We start from the raw sequence: 18,652 nt of genomic DNA on the forward strand, positions 1-18,652 counted from the left end.
TGGTGTCTTGTGGAGATTAATCAATAAATGTGTTTTGCTGTTAACATGCAATGTATTAATTCTCATTACTTGTAAGAATTAGCTTGTAAACATCTGAAAACTGGAAATGCTTTGTTTTTGCTTAGTCTGATATTCATAGGTGAGGCTTCCCCATCCTATTCGCAAATGAAATAACTTTTTAAAAAGTTAGGCTTTTTTGTCATAAATTCAGTAACAATAAAGCAAGACGAGAAAAAATACCATGTAATGAAAATAATCAACCGATTATGGTATGAAAAACATACTTGGAGAGGAAATTCTGATCAAGTTGTTGTGATCTGCCTATTTGCAGTGGCAGGTAGAGAATTTTACCCAGTATGCTAAATGAGGATGTTAGATTTGTCAGTTCTTAGATATCTTTTTATAACTAGTGGAGATACCCAACTCCTTTTATACAGTGTCCACCATCGAGCTATAGGACAGACAGTACTAATATTAGTTACACTGGTTGCTTAAGCTTGTGCAGACTCAAAGTTTCTCCTTTAGCTAAATTTTGATAGCTTCATATTCCAAATTATTTTCTTTTAAAAATTACTGGAGCAAACAATACTTAATTTAGTTTAGTTATATTCCTCATGCTTTCACTACTTATTCCCGTTTCCATACCCAAATTAAATTTAAAAAATCTGTCTTCTTTTGCAAACAGGCTAAAACGGTTCCTAAAGGAGGAATTTTGAACAATGGCTATAGAAAATGTATTTTAAAACAAGCAAAATGCAGTACTCAGAACTAGTTTTTGCTTGGCTTTAAGGTGTATGTCTGATACCTCATCCAAAACCTAGTAGCGCAGAGATTCCTGTTCTCCAACATCCTCTAATGCAGACAAACATCACAAAAAACTAAGACACAGATACTTACTGGTTTCAAAATATGAATTAGCTGTGGCCAAGGTGCAAAGACCTTTAAAGAATGAAGAGGATGCTTGTAACAGGAGGGTATTTCTGAGTGCTGACATTTTGAGCAATAAGCTTTCTCAAAAAGTGCCATAAGCACGGCTGTGACACCACCTTCTTTAATGAACATGTAGTCTCCTCCTCATCTTAAGTATTTCATTCCTTAAGCATAACTTGGTGATTTTGAGTGCACTCTAATGCTACCATGTCCACAGTGCTACAGTGAAAGCCAAGGTGTGAGGACGTGTGTCTTCACCAGGGGGGCTTCTCCTCAGAGGCATGCATCTCCAAAAATTCTGTCAATTTAGGAGCCTGTTGGAACAGAAGGGGTTGTATTTGGGAAAATTAAATACACAGGTCTTGCACAGAGGTGCCAAATATTTCCTATTTTCTGTAACTTTGTGGCTTCTGTTCCCACGGAAACAAGCAGGGGGGCTTGCCACTAACATCCTCTGCTTGTAGGTAACTGTGGGTTACCAAGGAAGATCTACAATGCACTAGATGACTGAAGGTTTCTTGTTTTGTTTTCTTCTTAAAATGCAAGCTTTGAGCTAAATGCAAGCATTTTTAGAGTCTACTTAAAGACTTGCCTGTAAGTTTCTACCATAAAGCTCGCACATTGTTCTATTCTTTGATTTTCTCCAATATCAGAGATCAACAGACATGACTGTGGAATGTTCCTGTTCGTGAATTGCAGTCCCGTGTCAGGTATCAGTCTGCCTCAGAAGTAATTAAAAAGCTGAAGCTTTTAAATGCAGTGCCAGAGAGCACTAGTTTCATTTATTGGGCTTTATTAGGTTGAGTGCAGCACTACGTGGAATGAAAAGCAGACCTTTCCAAAAGGGTGAGGATACAATAAGAAATACCAGAGTGTGAGGCAGATAAACAGAGAAACAGTGATAAGCATGAAAACAGTGAAAAAAACCCCAGGGTCCAGCCTTGCCAGGCAGTGGTCTCAGTATTGCAATTAAACTGTTTTTCTGATATTATAGTCATCACAAGCAAAGAGAGGATAAGGCTTTCTGTGGGTTTTGGTTCTTACTGCAGAAGAGAAAGATTAAGTGATTTGCCCATTTCCACACAGAAAGGTCAGAAAAGAAGACCAATTACAGACTTTTGGGGCTCCTACTTTTGTGTCCTGTTCTCTACAACAGCTTTCTAAGTTTCTTTAAATATTTCCAACCTTAATAGCAAGGGAAAAAAAAGGCAAAACTCACAAAAGTGTATCCTTTCGTTTATTTGATCAACATTGTTAAGACAGAAGGAAGTAAAATAGTTTTCTTTTGTAGGATTTTGAGCTGAACAATGAGCTGAAAATGAATGTGTTAAATTTGCTAGAAGAAGTTTTGAGAGACCCTGACCTTCTGCCACAAGAAAGGAAAGCTACTGCAAATATACTGAGGTAAATACGTTTCTAATAATTCAGTCTGTTAACCATACCATGTGAAATAGTTAGGGGATCGTGTATAGAGTTCACAGGGTTTGTTTTTTTTCTCCTATTTAATTTTGAAGGATTACTAAGTGTTTTATTAGCTATAAAACAGAGTGTTTTAAGTTTCATTCACAAAAGTACCTGTATTAGGAAATTTTGCTACAGAGCTGGCAGCCAAGGGTTCACTCTTTGTGCAGCAGGGAAAAATGCTGCTCAGTAAAGCAAGACCACTCACTATGAAACCTTGAGGAGCTTCTGTCTCAGTAATGAGCCATCCCCGCTGCTAAGCTCACGAGAAGCTGGTGATAGACCAACGTGTCTAACAAGACCATGCTTGCACCTTCCTTTGTGTTGACACTGTGTCCTAAGTTCTTTGGGTTGCCTGGAGAGAGGAATTCTTGTTTCATTAGAGCCATGAAATAAAAGACCTTTAAGCTTCTGCCTAACCAGGACTATTTAAATTAGGGTTAGAACACCTTATTTTATTACTTCGGGTTGGTATTACAGAGTGGAGTGTCTAGCCATGTCAAAAAGACAAACCTTTACATTAATAAATTCTCTCTACTAAGTACGAATATTTTATAGCCAATGATTTTCATGTAATTTTTTCTACATTACTAAGGAGCAGTATTCTGCTGGAAGTCCAATAAGGGATTAAATAAATGCAGTGTGTCTGAAATTTCTAAGACCATTTAACGGGTTTCCCCATTACTTATGTGAAAAAGAAACTGGGGAAAGTTGTTCACTTAGGAGGAAGAATGTCAATGGATACAAAACAAATATTTTAATAAAAGCACAATGGGATCCTACTTAATTTTTACATAAATAAAAATAAACCTCCTTTTAAATAGTACTGCATGTGCTGTTATTCCAAGTAAAAATAGTAAAATTTATTTCACGTATTTCCTTGGAAGAATAAGCAAGCAGAGCAAAAAGGATTAGGATAATGGGTTTTAATAATATGCTTGACAGCAAAGATTCTCTCAGATTTCTCACAGTGGGAAAAATTACCTCAAGACCTTTAGCTTCTTAAGAAAATAAGAGAAAATAAAACTGGATTGGCTGTTTCTGGCAGAGTAATGGAATAGATTTATAGGCCTTTAACATACAAGTTTGTTAGCAATTTCCTGTATCTCATTTCCAGTTAGCCAATCTTCATTAGCTGTTGCATTGAAAAATAGGACCTTGGTAATTATGTGTAAGCTGTGAATTGCCCCCATTTGCCTCCTATTACCACTGTTCTACAGAATGGTAGATATTGTTTGTCCTCTCTTCCCCTCTAGCACTTATTACTGTAGTTTCTGAGCACACTGTATATACCAGTGAATACAATGAATCAGATATCACCATTCAATATTTTTCAGAATTTTTCAAAAATTCAGACTGAATTTTTTGACCATTATGTGACTTTTCACTTTGTATTTCTTTTGCAAAAAAAAGGAAAAATAAGTTTAATTATGTAAGAAGTGAAAATTTAACTAAAAAAGTTTAATTTTTAAAAACTGAGAAATTAGGAAAAGAAAAAGAAAAAGGAAGGTGTAGTGAAATAAAAGAATTCTAGAAATTAAAATTTTGGTAAAAATGAAAAAATGTATGTACAGAAATTGAACTAAAAGTTAATCTAAGATAAACTCATTTGAAATATTTTGTAGAAACAGATGGCATTTTTAAAATCCTTCTTTCGTAGTCATTATCCTAACAGTATTTCTAGAAAGGATTATGGCACTTCACTTTACAAACAGGCAAATAAAGCACTAGTAAAATGACATGTCCAAGTTCTCAGTGAGTTTCTGTTGGAAACAGGTAGAGAATGAAGATTTCCTGCTTTGTCCTTGGCCAAGTCATTTTTCATCAGAGTTCGCAGCTAAATACCCTAATCCTGCCAGATTTTTCAGACAGTATAGTTTATTTGTATATTTGGTCATATAGAGTTGTAAGTATTTGGTTACATCCCATAAACTGGCACTGAAAAAAGAGCCATTGGTGGCTCAGCATGCAGGACATGTCCTTTTGACTGAGTAGTGCATGGATATCCCAGTTCCCTTTAAAATGAGGTATGAAATTTAAGCCTTGACTAACATTGGTCATCAAAAATCCTTTATTGCTTTTCAAGACTGGCAATGCTGCTAACATATGCATGCTAAAAACTTGTATGTTAAATATTTCAATTCTGTTTCAATTGCAATTAAATTTTAATACAATTTCAATACTATTTCAACACTAAGTCCAATAAGCATCAGTGACATAATACTGCTGTCCCAAAGAGTAAAAAAACTATGATGTTCCATTTTCAGTAGCAACCATATTTCAGTAGCAGCTGAAATTACTCATAAATCCTATCCGTATGTTTATTATATACACAAACTGCCCATAAAGTTTCAAATAAGAGTTGTGGTGTCAATAAACTTTCAGATAGAAACTGTTGCATAAATACAACTTGCATAATTTGAACTGTTGTTAAGCTGCAGTCAACAGAACATCAGGACATAATCTGTAAATGTAAAATGTTATTGCATGAAACAAACTGTCCCAAAGTCTTATGCTGAGCAGACCTGTAGTCTGAATCACTCAGGTTCATTCTCCAGCCACACAGGAGGCAATTATTTGCCAGGAATGTCAGATTTGTTATCCATTAGCTGGTTAAGGAGAAATTAATTCTCAGTAATGGGAGCTGCTTCAGTAATCCTGTGAAAAAGAGTATTGGAGCAATTCTGATTTTGGACAAGAAAAACATTCAGCTGGGGTGAAACACATGAATACATTAATACATCTCACCGTTTTACTGAAAGGAGGAGCTCTGGTTCTTAAGTCACCTCAGGAAAATGGGTTGTCTGGTAATTAAGAGTGGTTTCACAGCTTTAAAAAAGCACTGCAGTTATTTCCAGAGAAACATACTCTCAGCAAGGCTATATAGGTAACAGAGATGAGGAAATTACAGGATTTAAGGAATAATCTGCAGTTGAATGTAGTTGTTTGTGTATAACTGTGTATCTGTGGTAGTTGTACAGGTGTACACGTTCCTTTACTCTTCTGCAAGCCTTCATTTTTATTGCATATTATTAAAATATGAATATTTATAATCTTAAAAAAAACCTAATCAACTTGCTACTCCTAAGCAGTGACCTGCTGCTCCATGGAGACTGTGAACATACACTACTGACTTACTCAGGAACCGCCTCAGTTACTGGGGCATCAATTGGAGTTCCTCTAGTTCTACAGCTTTAGAGTTTGTTAGTGGATTCAGAGGTGGAGCCAACTCCAGGCTCTTATTTGAAAACTTAACTTCTTAATAATCTGAAATCTATAACTGAGGAATAGTTTCTATCAGGAAGGTTTAGCTCTTCTGACAGTTGAAGAGGTCCTTGCTCAATTCTGGAGCTGATCTCATGAATGGTAAAACATAAAACAAGTAGAAGAGGCAATATCCATGTACCTGCATCCTATCTGACAATACAGTTGTATGAACTCAGCTGGCAACCACGTTTCTAGTGCCAGAAGAACAAAGTTTTTTCTATATTTACACTAAAAACAAAGATACTGGTTCTGGTGCAAAAAGAGGACATGGTGACACAGTGTTCTTTCCCTGACATTCTTGCCTGATGCCTCCTGTGGTGCCATGGCTGGCTGTGGAAGTAGGTCAAAGCAAACATTGAACATGGTCTTCCCTAAGGTGGGAGATTTCTCTCTATTACTTGTCTCTGAAGATTACTATTTATTGTGGCAGGGACAACCAAGACCATGTTCCTCTTGACTCAGAACTGCTAAGCTTTAAGCAAGAGTTCCCATGGTGAGACATTGTGAGGAGTCTCTCTCTCTCATATAGTTCCTTTATCTTTTTCTTTATTGTATTACAGATTTTCTGTCATTTGCCAACATGGCAGATTGCAGTCAATGTTCTGAGTGTGAAGAGAAGACTTGTAATGGCATTAAGTTATTTCTTGAGTTCCTAAAACTGTCCATCGGTTATACTGACAGGGTGGGGGGAAGGGATCTCCTCTTGGCATTGACATAGAACAAAGTCTTTGGTGGGACCCACTGTGTCTAACTGAAGCACCTAACCATGAAACAAACTGTAGACAGCTAATGAAGCACTCCTTCCACAGTAACTGCCTAAGATTCTGTCCACCAAATTTGTCTAAAGTTAGGCATCCTGATTGCTCCTCCAGAAATCATAGAAAACACCTTCCTTTCTCAGACCATTACAGAACACAGGTAGTGACTTGTGGAGGGTTTACTCTTATTAGAAATCAATTTGTGTGAAGATTTTTGATAGCATATTTTTGCTGTTAAAGCACAGATTTGCCATAACTGGAAGCTTTGATGAAACTTTAATTCAAAAGGCTTTTCTTGGACAGGATGAAAATGGGAAGAAGGAGTGAGCTATTTGACGTGCCCCTCATGAAAATAGTCATTCACCCAATTGCTAGGGAGCGTCATAAAATAGGCTTCTTAGTTGTTCTGAAGAGGTGCTTGCTGCAGGCTTTTGCACCTCAAAGGCATTGGCAAATTGAAACATGTAGTCTATCAGAATTCTGGTTTGACGATCAACTCTCACTGTGGGTTTTGACTTCCCCGCATTTCAGTTCTCATAGTCTACCCTTGACTCTGAAAAGTAGAGAAATTCAGAGTGATGTTGGGAAAAGCATTTATTATAATAAATTCAATGTTCAAACACTTATGAAAGACAGTTCGTGCTTTCTGAGCCTTCATATGGGTATAGTCCATGGACTGCTGCCTTGATGGATATTGGGTACAAATGTCTTTTTTTATTACTGGCCCAGCCTTTGAATGTTTGTGTGCATATGTGCATATAAATTTCTTGGAAAACCAGTCACTTTGTTAGCAGAGATTAATGGAGGAGGAAAGGTTGTTTTTCATTCCGAAGATACTTTGGTCAGCTCTGGGAAAGACTCTGTATAGAACATGGATGGCAAGGAAATTGCTTATGAGAGATACTGAGCTGCTCCATGCCTTCTTGAGTCATCAAGCAGAACAGCTGGTATTTCTTGCATTATGAGATTTTTTTTGAATGGACTGAAAGGGTTTCTCTGCAAGGTGGAAAAGCTTCTTTTTATTCAATATCCATTCTGAAAGCTAGGCAAACCTACTGAAGTATGTTTTGATAGATATTCTATCAGTCTTATTTACTAACCCCTGAAATCTATGTAAAATTTCATTGATCATGAAGCAAGAAGGTGTAAAGTTCAGACTGAAGAGCAGTGAATAACTTAGATGAATAGTCCTATCTGGAAAAAAAATAGTGGTGCAAATAACAGTTCCTCCTTCTTCTTCCTCAGAATAAATATAAATAAAATCCAAAGATATGCTGGGATCAAAATTTGATGGATGACCGATTTTTTGCCTTGTATGATCTCACCAGACAATACATTTCAGGCTCTACAACTTACACTAGCTTTTAAAATATTTTTAAAATATTTTATTTATACTGTAAATTAGGAGGCAGATGTTAATATTTTCTGCTGGAAAATTATTTTAATATTTGAACTGGTCAAACATGAAGAATAGTTTTAAGTGAGAGAGAGGTCTAAGCTTAGCTGCTGAGTCTAAGAAGCAAGAAAGCCCTTTTCTTGTTTATTGCCAAGAAGCACATGTTCTTGTCATACCATGAACAATACCTTTCGGCAGGCAATGAGTCATGAGATACAGAACAAAATAAGTTGCTCAGAAAAGACAGATTGACAGTCAGTGTACAGTTACTGAGGCTGCACACTGCTGTTATCTGGAGAAGAAGCTGTAGGTTCTCCTGAAGCAGACATTCAAGACTTTGCATGGCTTGCCCATCAGACATGAAATGTTTCCAACTCTATGAAGAAAGGAGCATATTATGTGGATTTGATAGGCTGAAATTGAAGGGAAGGACATTTCTTCAATCCTTTCTCTGTGTATCTGCATTTGGATTTAACATACTCCTCCAATTTGGCAAACCAAAACCAACAGCAACCCACAACAGAAGAACCTAGTGTACTAAGCATTAACGCTTCCTCCCCACCCACATAGTACAAATACTATATCTTACACTCATAGCTAAGTCTCCAGGCAGTACAGGCCGTTTCTTTTAACCCTACATGGCAAGTCTGTTACTGCAAAGTGCTAAAAATAAAGAATTGGAGGGACCATGAATGCTTTCTGGAATGATCAGTAGAACTAGATCTTCTTTGAAAATGGTCATCTAAATTTTCCTTGGAAACTCTACAGAAAGCCTATTTCAGTGCTCATCTATACTTGCAGTTGGGAAATTAAATAGAATTGTTGAAATTAAATCTCCCCTGATATGAATCAGTCCAGTAAGTTCTTGCCACTGGTGTCTTTATAGGCAGTCTTTTACATAACAACATACTGTTCTTTCTCCCTAAATCCTCTCTTTCCTGTATTACATAAATCCAGTCTATTTCTTTGAGTCTTTATTTTCCAAATGAAGGGGTAAGATCTTAGAATTATGTGCCAAAATACTGCATCAGGGTAGATGGGGGCTTGATGAATATTTGTTACTTCTACTGGGTTCATTTTTGACCCATTACTCTGAAATAACCCTAATCATCACAGGTTTTCTATGGCAGAAGTGGAAGCCTGGATTAACACCGGTGTTACTGAAAGAAAATCATGTACTTGCTACAAATAAAATATGCTAGCAATTTGTTGTTTATCTCCACACTCACAGCTATTTGTGTGAGACACTGAATAGGACAGTGTAGTGCCAATAAACAAGAACACTTCCCACTGAATCACTCTTCTATGCAGACCTGTTTGGCTGCCGTTTCTTCACGTCTCAAATGTTGATTTTTCAAGCGTTTCCACAAAACATAGTTTAGCACAGTAGTTTAAAAATCAGAGAGAAGCCTTGAGATATAATATACTACTATTAAGCTTCCTACAATTATTCAGGATAGAGAGCTTCTGATTAAATATTATTGTTATTGTGTTGTGGTTTTGCATTGCCAGTCCAGTTCTTGATTTTTTCTTTGACCACTGTATTTCTTTGCACTAAAATAAAAGTGGAATAAATTATCACTATAATAAGCAAATAAACACAGCAGTTGTTGTCATTGACCATTCTACAGTATCAGCTCAGAGATTTTGACTATCATTTTACAGTACATAGCTCTGATATTTTATGATTTTGTACACTTTTACTTAAGATACTAGATTTTAGGAAACAGATTTTTTTTCTTTTCATCTTCAATTGCCGTCAGGATCTATTTTAGATAAACTTAATTGTTTCTCTGTAGAAAGGTTTTCTGATAACCACAGACAATTTTACTTATATAGGATGTTCTGCTACTTAATTTTACAGGGCTCTTTCTCAGGATGATCAAGATGATACCCATTTAAAAATAGAGGATATAATTCAGATGGTAAGTTCATCTTGAAATTTACACATAAATACTCCTATAGAAATGTTGTGGTTTTAACTTAATAAAATGTAGCACAACTGCAACTTTACAACTCTAGACAGAAATACTGTCAGGAATATACATTTCAATATAAATAAAGAAAGAATTTGAAGCCCATATCAAAGATGAATATGTCAAAACATCAGGATTTAGATTTAAATCACATGATTGAAAAAAAAAAAAAGAGGAAGATATTAATATATATGAGATCCTAAGTGTCTGCCATCTCACCTGCCATCAGAACCATAGCTGGCCTTGACTGACAATGCCCATCCTCCAAACTGTAGTCACCACTCTCTCATAAGTGCATTGCATTAATCTGAAGAAGACTGTGGGCAATGAACTAGGTGCAGAGAGATTATGTGGAAAGTAACACAGAATGCACAGACTATAATCCACATAGATACTCATGACTTGGTATGTCCCTGATTTCCGATGAGTTTCCAGCCTGATGTTTACCTTTATCTTGTTAGGAGTTTTTCTTACTTCTTATTTCTTTGTAGCAAATAAGTTAATTACAACTCTATATTGAAAGTTCATATGAAGGTCTTAATACTCTCTGCTTTGAAATGTCCTATGATGCAAGAAGAGATAATTAAGTGTTCTCCTTATTTTTGCAGTCAGATTGTACAAAACCAGAGTGCTTTGAGACTTTGTCAGCCATGGAGCTTGCAGAGCAAATAACTCTTTTAGATCACATAGTTTTCCGAAGCATACCCTATGAGTAAGTGTTCTCCTACGAGTCACTGAAGTGAGTATGGTGGATAAGTTACTGATTGGCAGTGTTAGGCATTACACTAATTCATGCTACTGACAAAAAGGTTTGCTTAGGTAACAGGATAATGTCCTTCAGCTGTTTCTGTCATTGCCTCTGACTTCCCTGTAGTTTGATCATGTTTTCAAAGATTGATTTCTTTGCTAAGGATAAAAATCTGTGGTCTAAGGCTCTGGGGTAGTGAAGGGTGAATATGGAAGTGCTGGGTCTGTAGGGAGAGAGTGTCAGATCAGCTTCATTCATACCGCAGTTTAACATGGATATAACCTCATAAGCTGGCAAGACAATTTCAAATGGAGTCACAATGCTGAAAATCAGGATGGGGGAATTGGGGGAGGTGATTAAAAGAAAAATAAATCTTCTTTATAATATTTACTGCCTCAGAAAGCATTAATAGCAGTATAGTGAAATGCTGGAATTAGTGTAAAGGTATGTCATTAGCTTCTAAAAATATGAAGTATATTTGACATCCACTTAGGCCACACTTACAGAGACTCTGTATCATCATAAGGGCATTTTTGTTTTTATATCTCCCCTCGATGTCTAGAGAGTTTCTTGGACAGGGCTGGATGAAAGTGGATAAAAATGAGAGAACACCCTATATTATGAAAACTAGTCAACATTTTAATGATGTAAGTACTCTTAAATATAGATTGTTTTCTAGAAACTCTGTTGATACCACCTATGACCTCTGGAAGAGAAATACCCTTTTTTTACAATGTGATGTAACTTCTTAGCTAGTAGGGGCTGAATGTTAGTCTTTTTGTGATTTACTTTTTAAAACAAAGCACACAAAGATTCTAATTTTCAAGAACTGGTACTCAGCATTTCAATGGCAATTTGATAGAGTAGAACATTTTAAACTGTACTACAATGCCTTGTTGCTTACAGAAGAAACTAAATTTTCTCTAAAAAGGAAAATTATAACACAGATTTTATTTAATGAATACCATTTGTATCCCCAGCCATATCATTGCCCATCACCGTTTTCCTCGAATTTTAGTGAGAACCTTCCCAAACAGTTTTATTATTATAGGCTTGGACATACTACCCATTGCATCTTTTGCTGTTCTTTCATATCATCATTCCCTAGTCTATGAATGGATGTCACTTCCCTACAACACTGTTCTCAGTACACTTTCTCTAGTTTTATTAAGAGCCATATGTTCTGTTGTGCATTATTTTTTTCTGCCTTGTTCATTAAATAATAATATGTTGAAAGAGATTATATTTAAATGTCCTAAATTTCTTCCTCTTTGTTTGGTCAGATGAGTAACCTTGTTGCCTCCCAAATCATGAATTACACTGATGTCAGCTCCCGGGCTAACTCAATTGAAAAATGGGTAGCAGTAGCTGATATTTGTCGATGTATGCACAATTATAACGGTGTGTTAGAAATCATGTCAGCCTTGAACAGAAGTGCAATCTACAGACTTAAGAAAACTTGGGGTAAAGTATCCAAACAGGTGAGAAAGAAACAATTACAAGTCGGGTTTCTAGATTTCATTAGTCAGTGTGTTTTTCAGAGAAAAATATATTGAGATAGGATTCCTCTAATAAATATTTATATTTTTACATTACTCTGACCATTGGCTGGAAGCACCACATGGTACTGGTATTTCATGTCAATGACTTTTGTATTTCATTTATCCTTTTTTTTATATAATTAACTAAGTATCTGTGGGAACAAACTGATTTCAACTGATTTAGCAGGTGGATAAGACTACGACTTGATCCTGAAGTACTGAAATACTTGAGAAAACTAGATTTAGATATTTTCAGATATGCACATCTAGGTGGTTAGTAGCTATAACTGAAGTCAGCTCAGGTGCCTACAATAGGAGCCATATTTCCCCTTCTGTGTGGAAAGTTGGTAGAAAGATCAACACTTCTTCTCAAGGTGTTGAGATTTTGCTACCATGTAAGAGACTGTGGACAACCAGTCACCTTTCTCATTTAGAGGCCCAAGTTTAGATGCAGTGAATACATCACCTTAACCCTTACCTTGCTCTTGAGACTGTCAGGAGCATGGTTAAGGCTGTGAGAATGACTCCCAGTAACGAAAATAAGACATACAACAGACGACTAGCCAGAATGAAGAGTATCCAGTCTTTCATGTTCTCTGTTTTAAATGGTTTGGAGAAATTGGTTGAATTATTTAAATCTCAGCTTTCTGCTATTCAAAAAAAAAGTTAATATTTCAGTCTGGTGGAACAGGAGAGCGAGCAGGTCAGTAGGACAGAGCCAATCACTTGTTTAGGCAGTATTTGGATACGGAGTTTACTCCAGCTCATTGGAAGATTTCGGGTTGCCTATTTTAGATCAGACTCGTTGACATGCAAAAGGTGCACTTTTATCATTGCATTTCCTTCCCTGTATTTTTCTGCAGCTTTTGCAAAGTACTCAAGCAGCCCAAGCAATGAAACCAACTTAAAATACATTCTGACTCTACTGCCTTCTCCAGTCAGCTTTTTCACACGTGCTTTATAGCTGATGCTAGGTTCTTTTATTTAAAAATATGTTAAAAATCCTTTCAATACAAACTGTCATATAAGAGTTTACCTCCCAAAAGTTTTATGTTTAGAATTTGTTTGATTCTTAAACTCAATTAAAAAAGAAACAAATAAACCAACAGATCAACGTTGTTGCTCAGTTCTCAGTACTTACTGGAAATGTAATCTGAATGTTTCATCAGCTTATTTAGACTAAAAAGAAGGTGTATGTCTCTGCCTACAGCTTTGTCTTAATTAGAAATTCAGTTGCAAAAACTACAAATTTCTTGTGATTCTCTATACTGTTTCAAGTCTATAGCATAAACAGACTGAAAGCCAAATTTATTTCACTTACAAAGTAGCCAGGATCTGATGATGCCCGCTGAAAGTAATTTGTGTAAGACAGTAATATATTTTCAAATGCATATTCAGCTTTTATCAGAAACGTGAGGGAAAAAACAATTTAATGCAAGCTAAATTCAGTAAATGCAGCTGAGGCTCCTCAGCAACATGTAAAATCAAGTCTATTATATTCTTGTATACACAGTAAACCGAATCCCTGACCATTAATTTAATGAACTTTTTTCTTGACTTTGCAGGCTAATAAAGTTAGCATAGATATAGCTTCTGTGTATCACTCAAAGGAAAATCTTTAATGCTGCCTAATCTCCATTTTCAAAAATACACTAGGAAGTATAGTGAAGCTAAATTCCTAATGCCTGTGTTATTACTTTAGAAAATGTGGTGAAGATGCTAAGTGAATTACACCTTTTCTTAAATCTAATGTCAGTCATTTATGTGCAACAAAAATGACATTTGTACTGCATTTTCTTTCTAGACAAAAGCTCTCATGGACAAGCTGCAAAAGACTGTATCATCTGAAGGAAGATTTAAAAATCTTAGAGAAACGCTCAAAAAGTATGCGTCCCTACACCATACAGTTGTGTTCTGTTACAAGCAGTGGGTAGTATATGTTAAAGATGAACTGGCTTTGATTGATATTCAATAGTTAATATAATATTGGATAATATTTTTACCTCACAACCTTTTAAATTCTAGTTCTATTCTACTTGGCATTAGTGTTTTGCTGAATATTCTATGATCTAGTACCCTCAGTAGATTAATACAATACCTCCAGAGAATTACTGATACAAGTTAAACTATTATTCTGCATGCATGTTCCCTGTTGGGGTTTTACTTACACTGATAAACTTTTTCAATAAGTGTAAAGCCAGGTTTATAAATAAAAGTTCTTATTCATAAATAGGATTCCAGAAAGTCCTTGTTCCAGATAAGAAGTCTAGGATGTAAGAATAAGCTTGAGTCAGATCAGAAATCCATTCACCCCCATTATCTTATTTCTCACAGTGGCCAGTAGCTGATAGAAGGAACGTAGGAACAGGTCAAACACACACTGGTATTTCCTCTCCCATTCCCTCCCAGCACCCTGCAGTCTGACACCCTGGAAAACAGCCAGCTTTTTTTGTACAGTAGTCCCTGAATAACTAGTTCTTTAATTGATTTGCTAGACTGTGTTTGACCATATGTAATTTTGATATCCAAAATATCCCGTGGCAAGGATTTTACTATTTATGTATTGACTTTAACTGCATGCATACAAAACCTGAATTTTTGCAAATTTTATGATTAGAAGTAGGCTTTCCAGAACTGAGTGGTACAGCTACTTTAAATTATCTTGAGTAAAGGAAAGAATTGAACTACTAGAATAATTACTGTAAAGTTTCAAAATATTAATAGTTCGAGTTAGTAAATTTTTACCTAAGAAACACTGTTGGGGAATTAATAACTTTTTAAAAATTATTTTTACTCATGAGATGTGAACAGGTACTTTTATACCCCTTTTATGCTTGCCTGTGTACAACAATCACCTCATAATATTAAAAACACCCAGCATTAAATGCACTGCTAAGCGTAGTTAGCAGTCTGCCTATGTGAACAGCACAGCCATCATCTTCTATTTTTCTTATGCCAGAGCTTCAGAAAACCAAGTTTGCTATGTTTTTCTGCTGAGGCAAGAATCAATGAGCATGGAGCAGCAACTACTGCAGTAGGGAAGCAACACTCTTTATCCCATTCCTCCTGTTCCTCCAAGAAAAGAAAATCTCTATTCTTTAGAGTTCGTATTCACAGTTTTCCTGATCATCTTTTCTACCTCTCGGTCTTCCTTTTTGTGTTCACTGTTGAAAAGACCCAAATAGACTTTGAAAGAATGAAAGAAAGAAAGAACATACATATATATGCATATACCTATATATATACATGCATATATGCATACGTGTGTGTGTGTATATATGCATATGTATAAGTATATATGTACACATCTCTACACACACACACATACATGTACCCTTGCTGTCCCAGAGTGCTTACATGACTGCAGAACATCACCCACTCAGAAGCACATCCACATGCAATTTTAGCTTGTGTGTAGGATTTGTTTCTGAGATTATCTGTCAGCCAGGATTGAAATATGTTTGAAGATGTCCTCTGATTCCATAGTGTACCTGCGCATCCTCTCACTCCATCACATTACCGTTCTACCTTTTGCTAAGGGTTATCTGCCATTGATATTAGATATTGGACAGAATTTATTCAATTTGTCACAGGCAGAGCAAATACTACTCAAGTGAAGCCAGAGAAGCTGTTTGTCTTATAAATGAATGTGACCCTTTATTTAGAAGTATGTTAAGTGATAAAGAGTTTCTGTGAATTACAAAAAAAATAGTTTGCTAATTTAGCTATAGACAAATATGCTGATTTCTCTTTTCACAGTTGTAACCCACCTGCCGTTCCCTACCTTGGAATGTACCTGACAGACCTGGCGTTCATTGAAGAAGGGACACCAAACTTCACCGAGGAAGGTCTTGTCAACTTCTCCAAAATGAGAATGGTAATTGTCAGTTCCTTATGTGCTTTCCCAACAGATGTTTAATTATGTGAGTTAATTATTTATTTAATTATAACTCTTTTGAATTTAACTTCTAAGACACACATATTGGCATCATGCAAAGTAGATAGAGATTTTAAAGCAAAAACTTGACTCAGTCTTCTATCACCACCTTGTGGTAAACCGAGCATTTTTACAGGGTGAATTTGCCTCTAATTTGTTCTCTGAGAAGTGACTGACAGAAAGGGCAGCTATCCAAAACTTGTGAAGAGGCAACAAAAGGCTTTTTAAAAAAACAAAAATTAAATAAATGTGGTGATTCACAAGAACACAGTAATCACAATCTTCAAGTGCGGTAGGGTCTATCTGAAAAAGCATTTTAAGGTTAATTTCCCTCCAACTACCATGCAATGTTTTGTAACAGCTCCTTAGAGAGAAGCATATAGATTTATCTTCTAATGTCATTTTAATGCTGTTCTGCTGCACATTGCAGCAGTCACTCAAGGCAAAGAGAAAAGAGGTTATCAGTATAGGGGGAGGAGAGACAAGGTCATTTGCATGAATCTGACTGAACAATAAATGGTTAATTTAGGAAAGTGAAATTCTGTTAGGAGATATTTTCTGCCCTTCCCTTCCTTCCTCCCAGCATAAATTGCATCATTTGGTGCATAATTCTTGCCCTATGTGTCCTAGGTGAAGTAAAAATGCAGTTTTAATTACTCATATCCACGTATTCTTTTGAAAGATCTCGCACATTATCAGGGAGATTCGCCAGTTCCAGCAGACCTCCTATCGCATAGAGCATCAGCAGAAGGTAAGGCTCCTCCTGGACACTGTTACCTGCTAGTGAACTGAACACTGTGGTAGCTGTTAGTTATAAGGTAACAGCTGCTGTTGAAAGCTGAAGTCTATGAGACAAAGGAGAGGACAGACAGAAATATGGATGGCTGCTCTGGGGCTGTGATACCCTCACCTTGCCAGAAACCCTTTTTTGACACTGGATGTAGAAGCAATTTTTTCCTTTTTCTCTGGGAGCTCTCTTGGGATTGCAGCCATTGTGGGTCTGGGGTATGAGGGGTTGGGTTCACAGGGAAATGTGCTCTCTCAGCCCAGCTGGAAGCCTAATTCCCTAGGGAATTCCAGGGTCAGGGGACAGGAGATGGCCCAAGCATCTGCTGATGCTGTGTGTATCCTGCAGTTCTTTTCCCCTTGTCCCTCATGGGAGTGATGAAAGTTTGGTCAAAGTCAGTCTGTGTCTCAAAGGAGATTTAATCTCGGACTCCAGAGGAGCAATCTGATTCCTGCAGTGCTGCTGGTACAGGGGATCTCAGGGTCCAAAATGTGCTGAAGGGGAAAAGGAAAGCAGAGAGATTTTTGTGGAAGTTACATATAGTCTGTTCATCTGTTTTCTCCATTCCAGGTCACACACTATTTACTTGACAAGACGCTCATCATAGATGAAGAGACCTTGTATGAGCTTTCCCTAAAGATTGAACCCAGGCTCCCTGCCTGAAGAAACAGCTTTGCCTCAGAGCCTACAGAAAGCTTTAGTACAATGAACAAAATCATGCATGCCAAGTCCTAAAAACAGCAAGGGAAATAACTGAGAAGAATGCAAGCTCTCTTTTCCAAGAAGAGACAGAGCCTCACAACATTTCCCTCTCAAGCAATGAAAATGAGCTTTGGAGGTGGAAGACAAAAATGCTTCCTACCTGGATTAAGTGATTGCTGCCTTGCAAAGATAATGTTTTGCAGTATGGACTATGCATTTAATGGAAAATAGGAGATTTTCCTGTGAATGGGTACTCATGGTAGCCATTTTATGTGACAAATTAAGGGGATAGTTTTAAATTATGGTAATATACTCAGGTATATTAAGATAAATGAGTAAAATGAGGTGACTGTGATGTGGTCTGGGTTGATGGCTAACGATGTGTTCACTGAGGCAGTAACAGTAGTGGTGTGCTCATGTCGTGTTAACTTCATTAAAAATGGGATCTTAATAGTTATCTGCTATCTTGGAGTGACATTAAGGTGGCGTCTTCTATCTTCAACTCTGCAGTTGTTCAAACTACTTGCTATACATTTAATGCTACCCTTTATAAAATGTTACCTTCTTTAAATGTCAGCCTTTTCTAAAGTGACTGATTTTACCTATAAATGAATTGTAAATATTTTTTCATTAGTACACCATGAGAGTATTTACAGCATGGAAAGCAAATGAACTAGCTGAATAGCTGTACATAGTTGCCAGCCTTGCAGGCTTCAGCTGGGAAATACAAGGTTAGGAGCTATACCTGAGACTCGAGAAACCTGGACACACAGTGAATGGGATGGTTAGTCACCTTGCACACAGCCCTGGAAAAGGCACTTTATTTTCCTGCACATCCTGCAGCTTCTCTGACAAGTCAGGTTAAGAGCACTTTCTGGACACACTGTGGAGAGAAATATGTCTGGTCTGGGAATGGGTTGTGATCAGCAATGAATGCTAGGAGATGGAGTGACAGATTCGTTTTATGTGGAATCGGTGGTTTGAAAAATGTCTGGTTTTTTTTTTCAGCCACTTGGCACCAACTTAGCTCTAAAATTGTTCACATCAGTGGCAAACTTTGAATGCCAGCAAACACAAACTATATATATTTTTATCTGAGCTAGTAAGTATTATTTGCATATGGGCATATATTTAAGAAAATGTGCTGTT

General features: G+C 36.7%; 1 protein-coding gene across 1 annotated transcript; it reads left to right on the forward strand.

Moving 5' to 3' along the window:
- Nucleotides 1–2,221: 2,221 nt before the first annotated feature.
- LOC104535745 (ras-specific guanine nucleotide-releasing factor 2-like) lies at nucleotides 2,222–17,464 on the forward strand (the record flags this gene model as incomplete). The annotated part of the gene is made up of 9 exons (XM_010188044.1): nucleotides 2,222–2,334; nucleotides 9,677–9,737; nucleotides 10,397–10,500; nucleotides 11,099–11,183; nucleotides 11,820–12,017; nucleotides 13,882–13,961; nucleotides 15,837–15,954; nucleotides 16,697–16,765; nucleotides 17,372–17,464. Coding segments are annotated over 9 exons (921 nt in total), but the record flags the coding sequence as incomplete, so codon positions are not given.
- Nucleotides 17,465–18,652: the final 1,188 nt, after the last annotated feature.

This window comes from Mesitornis unicolor, unplaced genomic scaffold (genome assembly GCF_000695765.1).
Source record: "Mesitornis unicolor isolate BGI_N332 unplaced genomic scaffold, ASM69576v1 scaffold46647, whole genome shotgun sequence".
In the NCBI taxonomy this organism is placed as follows: Eukaryota; Metazoa; Chordata; class Aves; order Mesitornithiformes; family Mesitornithidae; genus Mesitornis; species Mesitornis unicolor.